This window comes from Pygocentrus nattereri, chromosome 23, assembly GCF_015220715.1.
Source record: "Pygocentrus nattereri isolate fPygNat1 chromosome 23, fPygNat1.pri, whole genome shotgun sequence".
Lineage (NCBI taxonomy): Eukaryota > Metazoa > Chordata > Actinopteri > Characiformes > Serrasalmidae > Pygocentrus > Pygocentrus nattereri.
The window spans coordinates 13,528,059-13,543,737 of record NC_051233.1 but is presented as its reverse complement, the minus strand read 5'-3'; the positions used below and the strand labels follow the sequence as shown (position 1 = coordinate 13,543,737).

The following is a 15,679-nucleotide window of genomic DNA, read 5'->3' as shown; positions in this document are numbered from 1 at the left end:
TGATCTCTCTGTGGTTCTGGGAAATTGTACTTTATATTCTCTGCAGTTTTGCTCATAAAAAACTGAGGAGAATTGTACACTTACAGGAACACATCACTCAGAACTAGTTTCATTATTTCCACCATCCATCACTATTAGCTTCAACGATAACTAAGGAGTTAAGCAGGGCAAGTTGTCCTATAGGACATGGGGAAAAATGATGGAAACTGAACTGTGACCTTCTCCATCACAAGCTTGTTTTTTTAGTTTTATGTGTATTCTGGCATATCAAATAAAGTTTTAAAAAATGCATGGTGAGTCAAAAGTCACAGGACACCGTTTTATCTTATTTTATTTTTATGCTGTCAAAAGCCTCCACGATGCAGTGCTGAAGGTGGTGTTTGTTGCGAATTTTCTCAGCATACAGTTTGTTTGCGATGACCCCAGAGATAAGTCAATAATAAAATAAAAAATAAAATAAGATTAAACTGTGTCCTGTGACTTTTGAGTCACCCTGTATATTAAATATTGAATGAAATCACGAAAATTCACAAATGTTTGTGCATGCACGTAAAGTGGATACACACTGCAAAAATGTGCAGCTTTACAAGTGAAACCGCTTTTAATTTAGTCAATATATCTTCTATAATACTTTCATTTAGAGATTGTTTTATGATTATTATAAGATGATTTAAACAATTAGATTATAGAGATTTAAACAATTATATTTATTGTATTCACTTGTTTTTATCTTTTTAAATGTTTTAACATTTTTCTTGTTCTGAATTTTGTCTTGAAACAAGCAGAATTATCTGCCAGTAGAATAAAATGTTGAGATAAAATGACTAAACAAGTAAAAAAAAAAATCAAGTACAATAATCTTAAAATATTTTTACGACAATCACAATGTGAATTACTAGATATACTAACTAGATTCAAGACATATTCAAGTGCAAGCATATGCATTGTTTTGCAGATAAAAAGAAAAGTGATAAATTAAGATAAAGACATTTTCCAAATAAATAATGTAAAATGCAAATAGAATAAAAATCATGTCTGTGTGTTTTGTTTTTTTTGCCCAGCCATAGCTACAAAACATGACAGAAGGCAGCAGGTACCACGAGACTAATGAAGAAATTAAAATGTACCTTCCTCAAAAAACAAAACATAACAGTGACATTAGACCTAAGATGCTGCAGCTCAAGCTGTTATTTTCTTTCGTAACATCATGGTTATTCGCAAATGTAATTTGGCAGGTGGATGGAAACCTGTCTAGTACTTCTTAGTGCTGGTAATGTAGTTGTTTTGGAAAACACTGCTTATTACATATTCCAGTCACTCTCTTATGACCCACAAATTACAAAGCACAATCCCAAAAAAATTCAGCTCCTGGTCATCAAAAATAAGATAAAAGAATAACATGCAACTTCAAAGATAACCAGTAACGCTTGACGTTTGAGATTACAGTCAGTTGACTGGCAAACATCATACATACTAGGGGAGGGGGGGGGGATTGTAATGGAACCAGCATCTTAAAGACACCTGATCACCACCTCAACTAAGAATTGTTTGCTTATGGAAGTGACGTTAACTTTTGTGTGCTCATTTCTTCAAACTGCATGCTGATAAATGAGGAAGCAGCCTCGATGCTCTTTTTTTCAACTGACTCATAACGAACCTGAAACAAAGTGAAAATCACTTTTGTCTCTCATGGTAGGAAAATGTGTCATGTTTCTCAGAAAATCGTGAGTTGGGAGCGTCATGCAACAGAGGGGAAGATGAAGAAGAAAGAACGCACCAAGAAAGTATCGCAGCGCCCTACGCAAACATCCCGAATGTCAAATGGAGTTTCGTCACAGTTTCGTTTGCGGTTAAACATCTGGCTTCATTTCATGGCAGCTGCTTGTGCAGTTGTCCTCTATTTGGCCACCATCACAAAAAAAAAACCCCAAAAAAACGTGTTTTGTGACTAGTAGCAAGCGAAAAAATTAAATAAAAAAAAAACAGCTGACATGAAAAGGGCATATTAAAACAATGATTTGAGATACTCAGTTGAAGTTGACGGCATAGTTCCTCTTCAGCTCAGTGTCTACCAGTCAGCGTACCTAATGATGCTGATGTAGTTGGTGAATGGTCGGATGTCATTGTAGTTTATCAGATCCTTTGCGGACACATGTACAGACAGCTGTTCCATTGGTCTCATGTTCAGTAGAAGGAAGGCACTGAGGCTCGCATCTTGTTCCTTCTCTGTGAGCTCTCGAGTATCAAAGTCGGCAGCTGTCTCTTGACGTGCCATTCCCCCATTCCCTGTGTAATTGAAGTTCACAAAAAGCCGAAGCTCTACAGTGCCATTTCCTTTGAGACCGTATGTCACATGAACGTAGATCAGGTAAATGCCCTTCTCTTTCACAGTTATCCATTTTTTGTTTTGATCCAAAATTATATGACTGACGCAGCACTCCTCCTCCCAGGTCAGAAAGTTGTCCTGAAAGCCATCCACTGAATAAGAAGAAAAAGATGATGAAGATAAACACTTTTTTATATGGATCTGAAGCTGGATTTTCTGTCTTAGAGTAGTGTATAATTTGTGCCAATAACATCGACATGGCACCTTCACTGGGCTGATAGAATTCAACCACTCAACAGCCATTTGGCTGACCTTTTAGCGTTTTCAGTAAAAAGCCAAACCTGTAAACAAATATTAGAAAGACCTTGCACTGCAAATATAAATGTAAAGAATACAGAGCAAGAATATTAAGCAATTAGAGAAGCAAAAAACACTGTAAGCACAGTGACTGTTTATCTTTGCCATTATAACAAGTGCTGGGAAATTTCTTGTTGACTTGTTGATATTACATACATAAATACATAACTTGCACACATAAATGTCACACTGTCAGCTGCATGTGTATAGAGTTTAATACGAGTATCTAGACCTAGGTTAATAAACTAAGCTGTTAACCACCACTACAAAATGCATTTGCTAAATTTTGTGAAGCCTATACTTAGGAACACTGTTTAAAAATGACATGAATATGTTTTGTTAGACAAGCCCTATAATACTTTTGGATTAATAAGCACTCCAAATGACTAAGTAGCACTTTTGGTATAACTTGCATATTCTCTTCTTACAGCTGTTCCTATAGCTGTTGCTCACAATGATCTAATTAAGTTTATATATTTATAGAATTCTTATTATAATAATTGTATTGATTTATAACTAAATGTTCTTGGCATTCATGGTACTGGTATCAAGTCGGCGTATTGGTATCAGTATCTGTAATGAACCATTTTAAATGATACCTAGCCTTAGTCATAACACACCACTTGTGGAAATGCTTTTTTCATGGAGGAAATTGACAATATTAAAACAATCTTCGGACTTCACTGATGATACCTGATGTTGGGCTTTTTTTTTTTTTTTTTTTTAAACAATTTGTTTTAAAGGAAGTTTCTGTTGATTGCTCAAATGAGTGAAATGCTGAATCAAACCTCTTACCTTTAAAAATCCCCTGTGCTTTGCTAGATGCATTTTGATAGACTCTGAGCAGGCGTGCTGCAAGTATATCTGTTGGCCAAGAGGAACAACAAAAAGGAAAAAAAAACAAAACAGTTGCTGTGACATATTGACAGAATAATTGTAAGACTCTGCAGAGGAAACCCTTGCATCATGCCAGGCAGCGTGCTAGAAACGGCAAAGGAGAGAGTTACGGGAAACAGCTCTATAGCTCACCACAAGCATGCATGATAAATAAGAGAAACATACAGTAGAAAGCACACTTTCTCACATGAACACATATTAGCAACACAACCACAGGCACAAACAGCCTTGTCTTTATGAACCTTAGGCTTAATTATGAGTAGTATTGCTGGTGGAAAACTTCTACAGATAGGCTCCATTACGAGTAAGAAAAAAGCTATGCTTGATAACATCTCCATGCAGAAAAAAAGACCACTCACATACGACCCAAAGATAAAAAACTTCCTGTATATGAGACACTACATCCTGTAATAAATCTATATTCTTATATATTTCAGAGAGCCTCAGAGAAAAGGAAGTGTCAGTGACCTCCATGACTCTGCACTGTTTAGCACTGTTGCACTGTTTAGACTCAATGACTGAACACTAATTTTATTCAAGGATTTTGACAAATGTCTTGCATAATAAATCAAAATTCTAAAGAAATTTCACTGATTTACCAGTTGATCTGTGTAATTCAACTGTTGAGACGTAAACAGTCATTCAGAGTGGTGTGAGTATTCATATACAATGATGTTAACAAACACTACAATTACTTTGCCCTACAGTATGTTTCTCTCTGTGTATTTCAAGAACATGTGCATCAGGAACCATATTCATAACCACTTACAGTTTTTTGTTTCAGCTTTTAGAAGCATTTTAAAAACATTTGGATATCTGGTTCCTATAACCATCATTGTGAATAACTGTGACATGGCAGGTTTCACACCAAACCACTCTGAATGACTAACACTCCTCTTAATAATTGAAAAATATTGAAATATTGAAAAATCAGTAAACCTATGTTAGTCTATTTGTATTTTATACCTGATAGTGCCATGGTAAAAATGAAGAAGCTGTAAAGGAATATCTTAATTTGTCCACTCTTTAAATCCAAACAGAGGTGGGTAGTAACTACTTCCATTTACTCATGTTACAGTTTCATGTACTTGATCACTGGTGTATACTCAAGTAAATACGTCAGGGGAAAATCTACGTTTTTACTGTGTTACACATTTTCACTGTGTTTTTTTAGGTGCAATATATTCTGTTTGGTTGTTGACAGTTTATGAACTGCTTTGCTGTAGATCTTTTAATTTCTAGCTTTAGCATATTATTTCAGACCAAAGGGATCCCAAAAAGGAAAAAAAGCACCAAACATCAGTTCCTGTGCTGACAGACGGAGGATGTACTAAGATGTTCCACTGCGGTTCTTTAGGGGGCTTAGTACTTGAAGATTTTTTTAATCTCTGCACGTTTTTTTTTTTTTTTTTTAAATATGGCTAGAGTTTTACTTTAAGCTGCTCTACCCATCTCTGGAAACTATACATGTTATGTGGACTGGGGAGGAATTAGAGATTCCTGAAGTGCCTTTCTGAGGATATAAAATACAGGAAAAAGTGCAAACATACCACTGATGACTGGTCCTCTGGAGGTCTGAGGAAATGGGGGAGGGGAGGAGAGGGGGGGGGGGGTAGTAAGTAGATATTACACTCTGTCCATTGCCAGACATGACAAAATATATGAACAATTATTGACAAAAATATTCTAAATAAAGAACAGGACATAGCACAGTCTTGCAGAACTGCACACTACCACACCGAATACTATGTCAAAAATAGCACACCACCAATAGAAGTCCGTTAATTAGTGTAGTATGTATAGTATAGCAGTATGTGGTTTTGGACGCAGCTGGAGTTTATTCCAAAGTCAGGCTTTATTTTTTTCCTCCACCCGTATTCAGTCACGCCCGCCTTCTTGCGCGAGGATTGGCTCCCGTCCTGCTCTAAGATTGGCTAGTTGCACACACTGACAAGGCGTTCGCGAATAGCGTGAAGCACTAAGCCACTGCGAACACAGGAGTGCAGGACTGTCGCAAAACGGGTAGGGCAATAAAATCAGACCTGGAGCGGCGGACACGCCCCTTCACCGTCCCGCGCGCCCAGCCCAGTACAGAGCCGTTTAGAATCTTAAAGGTTGAACTCGTTTCAGGGGTTGAAGCCAGAACGTTTAAAAACGGCGTTCCTCTCTACTCACATGTGACGGAATCTCCAGGAGAGCCCAACTCAGGAGATGGGCGAGAGTCCGCTTCAAAGTAAGTGAGCTAGAACAAGCTCAAACATGTAAATAATGGCCCTATCATACCAGGCACCATTACGAGAGGTGGCAAGCGTTTTTGCAAAGGGCACTATTTCCCCTTCAATGTAATACTTTACGGGGGGATTCCACCATTTTTCAAAACCTTCTGAATCATTCAGTTCTAATGGCTCACTGTAGAGAAACTTACAGACTCACTTCTTTACAACGGCGATGGCAGGAATCAGGGTTCACAATATCTTCAGCACAACATGTATAGCCATTTTGTTTAACGTTACTATCGAAAACCACCAGCCAAGCTACACGTGTCTTTCAGCGCAACACTGATGATGGGAAGTCGTAAATCTGAAGGGAAAAAAACGTTTTCTCCGGGACTGTTTTGCCTGTTTGGACCCCTCCGCTATGAATGCTTAAAACCATATCACACAATTATAAAAGAGTTATGTGAGGGAGTTTTCAGAAGTGGACGTCTGGTTCCTATCACCACCACTATGAACGATTCTGTGTCTCTAGAACGGAGCACTGAACACTGAAGCACTCGGACCTTGTTTACATCTTAACCATCGGATTCTACAGCGGCGGTGGTCCCCTTTAAGCCAAAAGAGACGCTTTTCCTTTTGGTTTTTGACTATCTAGCTGCAGGTTTTCTGAAAGCAACTGAATTTCCATTAAGCTAAATCTTAAAGTGAGGGCTGTCTAATGTTAGTTAATGTCCCTCAGCTCTTTTCCTGCTTTACACGCTCGACTTTGGCTTAAATTATCCTCCTAACTGAGGAATCCTGAAGCAGGATCTCTGGGCAAACTGGTTACCTTTTGCTCCAAGTGAGAACCGTCCAGCACGAATGTCCCTCGGCTCTTCTCCTGCATTTACAGCCTTGAGTTATCCGGTTAACGGAGAACTGCTTTGTGAAACCTTCAGGATTTCTCGGTTAGCCAGACAGGTAGGAGTCGAGGAAATGTACGCTTTGTGGGTCATTAACACGAGTCTGCAGACCAGGCTGGTATAAACAGCAGCACGTTGTGGCAGCGGCTATGACACCCAGACCCACCCTGCACACGGTGCAAACGTCAAAATCGCGCTTCCAACGGACCGAAATGCTCTTCATTTGAATTCGAATTTTCATTTCGACCCCGCAGCGTCATGCAGGAATAAAGCGGGAATTCAAACCACGAAGCAGGCGCTGAAAACTAAGTTAGCTCAGAAGCGACAGTGAGAAGGGTCACTTTGAGGGTGCGTGTCTATTAAACTTAACCAAGTTCTTACCCTCGTTACGCACAGCCAGGTCACACACGAGGCGGAGATGGCCACGACGACCAGGGCAGATATCCAGCTGGCTTGCGTTCGCGCTATGTGCGCCATGCTCGAACACGGGTCTCGGCGAGATGCTCGAACTGCGAGTGCAAGTGTGTCGAATAGGCGATGAAATAGTCAGTCGACTGTAAAACGGGGCTCCCACGCATCCAGGTCCCCTCCACTTTCTGCGGTCGCGCCGTAAGGTGCGTGTGGGGGTGGAAGCCTATGACACACAGCGAGAGAGAGAAAAAAAGAAGAAAAATCTTCGACTCACCTGAACTGATATTGGGAAAAGTGATCTAGGCTGGAACATAGTGGCAGGCATGCAACTAAAAAAATAAACTGCGGTATGAACTTAAGCCTCACAGTTAGACAGACATGGAGTTCAGCTGTTGAACTGAAGCATTTCAGTGCAGTTTTATTTGGTTTCATTGGAAAGAAATTCTCTTCAACATAAACTTCATGAACTGAAATGCACTTTTATTCATTTTTGTCCATTTAAAGTAAACCACTTAATTAGTCAACACGATTGATTGATTTAATGTTGACATTTTTTGTTAGTAAATCAAACGACCCTGTTGGCTCGTTTTTTGAGTGTGTGTGATAGGTAGGGGCAAAATGAAAAACACTGAATTGTGTTGTTATAACAATGTTCTGACATGACAAAACTAAAACAGTGTCTCTAGATATAACCGGTCAGCTCCTCAGGGTGGCTACCTCTTGACCCACATGGATAAATGCTTTACTGTATTAGCTTTTAGTTTTCACTTAGTTTGTATGATTTAATGTGTAAAGATGAATCTCACACATTGTACACACAGCTAGAGTAGAACTCAGTCTTGATATGTCTGAATTCTAATGACTGTACAGTCTTATCACAATCCGTGGTAAATTCATTCTGTGTACCCACTGTAAAAGAATATCGAGTGACCTTGTGTGTTGGCAAACAAAACAAATAGAAATAAAAGAAACAACAGCAAAACTATTACGCTATAATAAAAAGTAAGGGATATAAAAAAAGAACACATACTTAAGTAGTTGAAGTTTCTACTGATGAGCTAATTAGAAATGTGTTGTGTAATAAAATGTGAGATTTTAAGATTTCAAAAGCACAACGTCAAGTTTTGTAAAGGTGAAATGTTAGTCACCTTGGTTTTAGATATGACCAACTAACCTCAGCTCATGTAATAAGGGAGATCAAGAAGACTAACCATTTGCCAAACTCATGGCTTCCTATTCGAAGGCCATCTGTGATGAACATTTTGTCCTTTCTGGGAAAAATGAATTTATTTGCCCTTTAAAATGGTGAATGACAGATCAAATGGAAACATAATACATAAAAGTAAGTTCCCACCCCATAACAATAACAGCGGCAACACAACAAACCACACTGTTTCAAGGAAAGGGTAGCAATGACAGGGAAGCCTTCTGGTTCAAAGCGTTGTGTCATAGCAGTACACAACAGGTGGGCAGCCCACGGTTATATTGAATGCAACCAATCCAGCTCGAGAGAGGTCTGAGAAATGCAACTGAAGTGCTAAACTGTTACACTCAGCTGTAGGCCAAGGTTGCTAGAACAAACATCTGTGTTAGGGACCACCCTGTTTGGTACTTCCCCCGTCCAGCAACCCAAAGCCAAATCTCTTTAATCAAACAAACAAGGTCAAGACGTGTGGGCTATAAGCACTCTCATTTGGTGTGGGTGTTAGCGTGCGCCTGCACTAGCTTTTGCCATGCATCTTCAGACTCTGATCACCTCTCTGAGGGCTTGCACATTTCATTCTGCCGCAGATTTGATTTCCTGTCTTTTTTTTTTTTTTTAACGTGAGTCATGTTTATCGGTTGAATCTATTTACAGAACAAACGTATCATTTCCAAGATGGGGCCATTTCCCATATTATCTAAAAGGAAAACAGTTGCCCCAGTAGTTTTTGCCGCACCGGCAGCCACCAAATTATCAGTCCCATCCTTTAATGCCTTGATGATGTCAAATAAGCCGCAATTTCCGCTAAACTACACTGCTGACAAAAAATCCCTCTGAAATTTGTAAACAAACATAGAATGAGGGAAGGCCACGGAGTCATGGAGACTAACTCTCGCTTTTCAGTAAAGCTATCTTAATAGGAATTCCCCTCTAAAGAGAGTAGCGTAAAATGTATAAATTTGTGGGGACTTGTGGAATAGTGGATTGACTATTTCAGTTATTCTAAATTCATTTATGGCAAATTAATATGTCCAGGGACGGAAGTTGGATGAAAGCTAAGTGGATTGATGTCCTTATGTTTTGTAAGGAGGCTTCAGAGACGACTAATCCAGAGGGTTTTAGCCAACTGATTATCCCCAATACCACATTACTGTCTGTGGGATGCAGTATCCGTTCAGAGAGAGCCTCAAAATCTTTCTCTGTCACACTAGCACTGTTTCACAGGAAGCCAAGAGAGTGAGACAGGAAAGTCTCTGTCTACATTGGTTCAGTTTCCACTCGGTGCTCTCCATTAACGAAATGGAAAACTGAAGTACTAACTGGGGCAGGGCATGAGAGATTAATATCAATGAGTGTCATTCTTCTCATTCCACTGACAGATTGTGAGATACAGTACTTGTATATGTGTTGCTACATCTTATTACATTTGACCTTAAAATAACTACTCAGGATCTTTATTGCAGTGTTACATAATGTCATTACACAAGTACTTATTTACTGTTTTTGCAGTCTGCGAGCCTCTGTTGTTGATTGTTTAAACTTAGTAAACTCGCATGTTCAGCTGGCTGATGTTAGTGTTAATTAGCATGAACAGGACTCTGGCTGTAGGGATAAAGTCATTCACCACTAGAATCTGGAAGCGGGATTTCAGTAATGATCTTAGTATCTCCAACCATGCAATACTTCTTCCATGTCCATTAACTGCGAGTCTTTAACTGCTATCTGCCCCCCACTCTCATGATTCTTGATTTGTGATCTCAGTAATTGGACACACCCCTACAGTGGTCTGCAAAGGATTTTGACCATACCGCTAATGTCCAGGGTTGGAGACTTCACAAAATATTTCTTACACATTTCTGTAGATGGATCTTTAAAGATGTTTTCAAATGTGTCTTCTACAATTATGACACCTTTGGTAACCTTGCTAAAAATCAGGTAGAAAGAAGGCTTCTGTTATTTATCAGTTTGATTTTGCACCACAAATATAAGGAAATCTCCTTCTTTGACCCTTAAAGAAAAACCAAAGGAGAGGCGAATCTTTATTAACTTGCCAACTGCAGAAGATGGATGCATCATTATTCAGACTTTCCATCAGTCTCAACACTACACTTAGATGCCACGTCCATTCCACACTATTTGGAACAACTGCAAGAAGAAAACAAACGTAAGCACCTGGAGTTTTAGTAAAAATCATTGAGTGGAACTGGGTTGTATAGAAAGATAACTTAAAAACAGAACTTTATGGTAAATACCAGATGTACTGGCAGAGAAAGTCATGCTCACCAGAAAGTAACCTGTTCCTCTATGTGAGATGTGGTGGACTTGTGATGCTGTGGCCATGTTATTTCCAAGGGTTCAAGAAATCTTCTTAAAACATTGGGCAAAATTTCTTAATCCTTCTCATGGCAACCCACAGCACTGTAAATTTCAACCACTGCCCAGCCCAACACCCCCAAAGGGCTCTTTTAGATGAGCTGGATCAGGTTTGATGAGTCAAGGAATAGCATGCTTTTCCATGGGTTGCTGGAAGCAAGATTAAGAAACAGCAGGAATGGCATTAATTCTGCAGTGTACAATGTTTTACAAAACTGACCATAAAGATAAATGAACAGTCAAATGTTTCAACTTGCATTTAAATTGGAGGCTAACTAAGTGAAACATTTCATTCCAAAACACTGTAAATCCATTTGTAACCATTTTGGATATAACAAGCTTTTGAAAGTTTGGTTAAAATAATAGCTTATGTATAGTGAAACATACATCATGCAATCATAATATAGCACTGATATTTTTTACACATGTAAAGCACACTCCCATCAGCTTGTAACCACCATTAAAAAAACATTTTGGAAAGTGGTCTCTAAAGCTTTTTACAGTGAAACCCTTCAACCTCTGATGTATTTACATTGATTCACATCAACCCACAGTTAACTGTTGCTGCTATCAGAGCTGAAGCACCCAATTTGAGTAACTGACTGAGATAGCATCTTAATTTTGTTGGTAGACTTTTTTGTAGCAGGAAGAAATGAATATTGTGGTAATATATGTCTAAAGCCATATATATATATTTTTTAACAAAGTAGTGGCATTATGTTGCTTTTGTTACCTGTACTCTTCTTCTTCTTCTTCTTCTTCTTCTTTCGGCTGCTCCCTTTAGGGGTCGCCACAGCGGATCATCTGCCTCCATCTTGCCCTATCCACTGCCTCCTCTACTTTTACACCAACCATCTCCATGTCCACCCTTCTCTGAGGTCTACCTCTTCTCCTTCTACCCAGCAGCTCCATCTCCAACATTCTTTGACCAATATATCCACTATTCCTCCTCAACACATGTCCAAACCATCTCAACCTGGCCTCTCTGGCTTTATCTCCAAACTGCTCCACCTTCACTGTCCCTCTGATCTGCTCATTTCTAATCTTGTCCAGCCTTGTCACTCCCAACGAAAATCTCAGCATCTTCAGCTCCGCCACCTCCAGCTCAGCCTCCTGTCTTTTAGACAGAGCCACAGTCTCCAAACCATACATCATAGCAGGACGCACTACTGTCTTGTAAACCTTCCCTTTCACTCTTGCTGCTATCCTTCTGTCACACATCAGCCCTGACACCAGTGTCCACCCACTCCATCCTGCCTGCACCCTCTTCTTCACTTCTTTTTTGCACTGTCCATTGCTCTGGATGGTTGACCCAAGATATTTGAAGTCATCCACCTTTACGACCTCTACTCCTTGCATCTTCACCTTTCCATCTGCCTCCCTCTCATTCACACACATGTATTCCCTCTTGTCTCTACTGACCTTCATTCCTTTCCAGTGCAAACCTTCACCTCTCCAGATTCTCTTCCACCTGCTCTCTACTCTCACCACAGATTACAATGTCATCTGCAAACATCATGGTCCATGGAGCCTCCTGCCTGACCTCATCTGTCAACCTTTCCATCACCATTGCAAACAAGAAGGGGCTCAAAGCTGATCCCTGATGTAACCCTACCTTCACCTTGAAACCACACCTCACCACTGTCTCACTATCCTCATACATGTCCTGCACCACACTAACATACTTTTCAGCTACACCTGACTTCCTCATACAGTACCACAGTTCCTCTCTTGGCATCCTATCATATGCCTTCTCTAGATCCACAAAAACACAATATAGCTCCTTCTGACCTTCTCTGTATTTCTCTACCAACACTCTCAATGCAAAAATTGCATCTGTGGTACTCTTTCTGGGCATGAAACCAAACTGCTGCTCACTGATCTGAACCTCTCGCCTTAGCCTTGCTTCAACAACTCTTTCCCATACCTTCATGGTGTGGCTCATCAACTTTATACCTCTGTAGTTACTGCAGCTCTGCACATCACCCTTGTTCTTAAAAATGGGGACCAGTACACTACTTCTCCACTCATCATCATCATTTTGTTACCTGTACTAATTCACTTTATCTGGGGATGTTTTGAAAAGCAATCCATAATGTTGGCCACAGTTACTTGCAAAGGGGTAAAGATATTAAGACCGTTGAAAAGCTGCTACACGTTCATACAGTACTTTGCAAAAGTCACAGACAACCCTTCATTTTTGTATTGTCCTGTCAAAACAGCCATTAAGAACAAGTTATTAATTTTTCAGGAGTTTCTAAACCGTCCAAAGTCAGTCTAAGAATTTCCAGCTTTTCCAGGAAGTGTGGGAACACTGATATATAAACTTACATGATATATTGGTTACATATGTATGCAATTACTCTTCCTTTATTTCATTTGTTTTCTAATTGACCATTAAGTACAAGAAGAGATTAAATGCAAGATTATCCACTTGCATAAGGAACTGGAAGGTCAAAGGGAAATAATTGAAACAGGAGTTAAAAAATTATATATATATAAAAAAAAATAATAATAAAGGTAATGAGAAAATGTGACTCCTAACAACTGCAAGACCTGGTAGACCAGAGATCTGTCATCAGATAAACGGTGCTTAAAGCTTTCATCTTCATGAGAGAGAGCAGAAAATAAAGCTGCACTCTTCCTTCTTTCTTCATCTGAAAGAAAAAAAAAACAGCATTTCTGTGCATCCCTCCACTTGGAGAAGACAACTCAACACTGTGGGTCTGAAAGGATGCGTAGCTGTCAAGAATGAAAAAACAATCAGCAAATCAAAGACAGAAGATGCTGGTGTTCTCAACATCCAGAGTCCAGATCTCAACATCCTTGAATCTGTTTGGGATAAGTTGGATCATGACAAGCAGAAAATTCATCAACTTCTATGAACTTTGGAGATGTGGAAAAATATCCTTGATTTCTTTTTAAAGGCAAGTCTCATGAAAAGAATGGACGTTGTAATAAAGGCAATGTAAGGATACTCTAAATGCTGCAAATTTTGAAAGTAACACTGACATTTACTTCCGTCCCACGTAACACATTCAATTTTGACACAGGAAAGGGGGAGATGCAGTTGCGAGAACCCAGCCTGATTTCAGCCATTAGAGGGCCACCTTTAAACCACTACTGCCAGAACTGATGCACCACCCACTCACAAGTACAAAAATGGTTCAGTACACTACAAAAATGAAAGGTATGTTTTAACTTAAAGTAACATGACGTGCTTAAATATTTAAATTAATTAAAGATCACAGAATATTGAACAAAAAGAACAAACAAGTTTGACAGCCACAGATCTCTTAAAACTACTTTAAAAAGTACACATGCAGTTTACCAGTGTCAGTAATAGGCAGCACAGCCGTATCTCTGCCAGAAGTGGCCCAGATATGTTTTGAGATGTGGGCCAAATAAGCATTTTAATATGGCCTCTTTTGGCTCACATTCAGATTACCAGAGGGTCGGCAGCACCAGATCTTGCCAAAAGTGGCCCACATTCTAATGCTATCTGGGTTGTTGAGGTTTGTAACGAGGAGCGATGAGGTGGACGCATACGCTGAGATAAGCAAGATTTATTAAGGGCAAATCCAGGGTCATAGTCGAGACAGTCCAGGTTCATATAGCCAACATGTAGAGATTGGGGGACAGACATGACAAAAGGAACAGAGCCTCAAACAAGAGTCAAACACTTTAAACAACACAGAGATTCAAACAAAGCCAACAAACAGAACGCTACATCGAACAAAGACTGGCAAACACAAGAGGCAACCACAGGGCTTAAATACACAGGGATAGCGAGGGTCAGGTTTGAGAGAATAGAACTGGAGCTTTCTGTGATATCATGCTTTTATCACAGTGTAAAAGATGCACAAGTTAGATCACCTTCTTTGCATTTCAAAATTAACACAACAGATTCATAAATCTTATTGATAGTTGACACATTAGAACAGACACTGTTTTGCCTCAGCCTTAAAGAAACGGTCCTTAGACTGCTGCAGCCCACTCAGCATGCTCATTTCCTGCATTGACTTATATGCGTTATCTCGTTTTCTGGGGGAAGAAGGACATAATCCTTTCAGGGTCCGTTGATTGTCAGTGAATTCTCTTTAGATTAAGTTGTACAAGAAAAGTTGATCAAACACAATTATGAGGGAGTTGAGGAGACGGCAATACATGCAGTTTTGAGAGCGAAAAAAGTTTTCTTTTGGAGTGAGGGAAAAAAAGCCTTAGCTTGCATTCCAGCTATTCTATATTGCCAAAAGTATTCGCTTGTCTGCCGTCACACACATGAATTTGATTGACATCCCATTCTTAATCTATAGGGTTTAATATGATGTTGGCCCAACCTTTGCAGCTATAACAGCTTCAACTATTCTAGGAAGGCTTTCAACAAGGTTTAGGAGTGAGTTTTTGACCATTCTTCCAGAAGCGCATTTGTGAGGTCAGATACTGATGTTGGACGAGAAGGCCTGACTTACAATTTCTACTCCAATTCATCCCAAAGGTGTTCGAGGTCAGGACTCCTCAAAATTCTTCGCCTGCATGGATCTTGCTTTGTGTAGTGGTGCGCAGTCATGTTGGAACAGGAAGGGGCCGTCCCCAAACCGTTCCCACAAAGTTGGGAGATGAAATTGTCCAAAGTCTCTTGGTCTGCTGAAGCATTAAGAGTTCCTTTCACTGGAACTAAGGGGCCGAGGCCAACTCCTGAAAAACAACCCCACACCACAATCCCCCCTCCACCAAACTTTACTCTTGGCACAATGCAGTCCGACAAGTACCGTTCTCCTGGCGACAGCCAAACCCAGACATATCCATTGGTTTGCCAGACAGAGAAGCGTGACTGCTCTAGAGTTCAGTGGTGGCACGTTACACCACTGCATTCAACGCTTTGCGTTGCGCTTGGTGCTGCAAGGCTTGGTTGCAGCTGCTCAGCCATGGAAACCCATTCCATGAAAGTTTACACTGTTCTTGAGCTGATCTGAAGGCCACATGAAGTTTG

General features: G+C 39.9%; 1 protein-coding gene across 2 annotated transcripts; it reads right to left on the bottom strand.

Annotated features, from left to right (window-relative positions):
- Positions 1 to 937: 937 nt before the first annotated feature.
- On the bottom strand, positions 938 to 7,383 carry si:dkey-220k22.3 (uncharacterized protein LOC796870 homolog). 2 transcript variants are annotated; one of them, XM_037533245.1, is made up of 4 exons: positions 7,080 to 7,383; positions 5,131 to 5,155; positions 3,479 to 3,547; positions 938 to 2,478 (listed from the first exon to the last, which is right to left on the bottom strand). In XM_037533245.1, exons 1-4 carry the CDS (start codon positions 7,173 to 7,175, stop codon positions 2,069 to 2,071), a joined length of 600 nt encoding a protein of 199 aa, XP_037389142.1. In that variant the 5' UTR covers positions 7,176 to 7,383; the 3' UTR covers positions 938 to 2,068. The 2 variants fall into 2 exon arrangements, with proteins under 2 accessions (XP_037389142.1, XP_037389143.1); XM_037533246.1 differs by lacking the exon at positions 7,080 to 7,383 and adding an exon at positions 6,626 to 6,990.
- Positions 7,384 to 15,679: the final 8,296 nt, after the last annotated feature.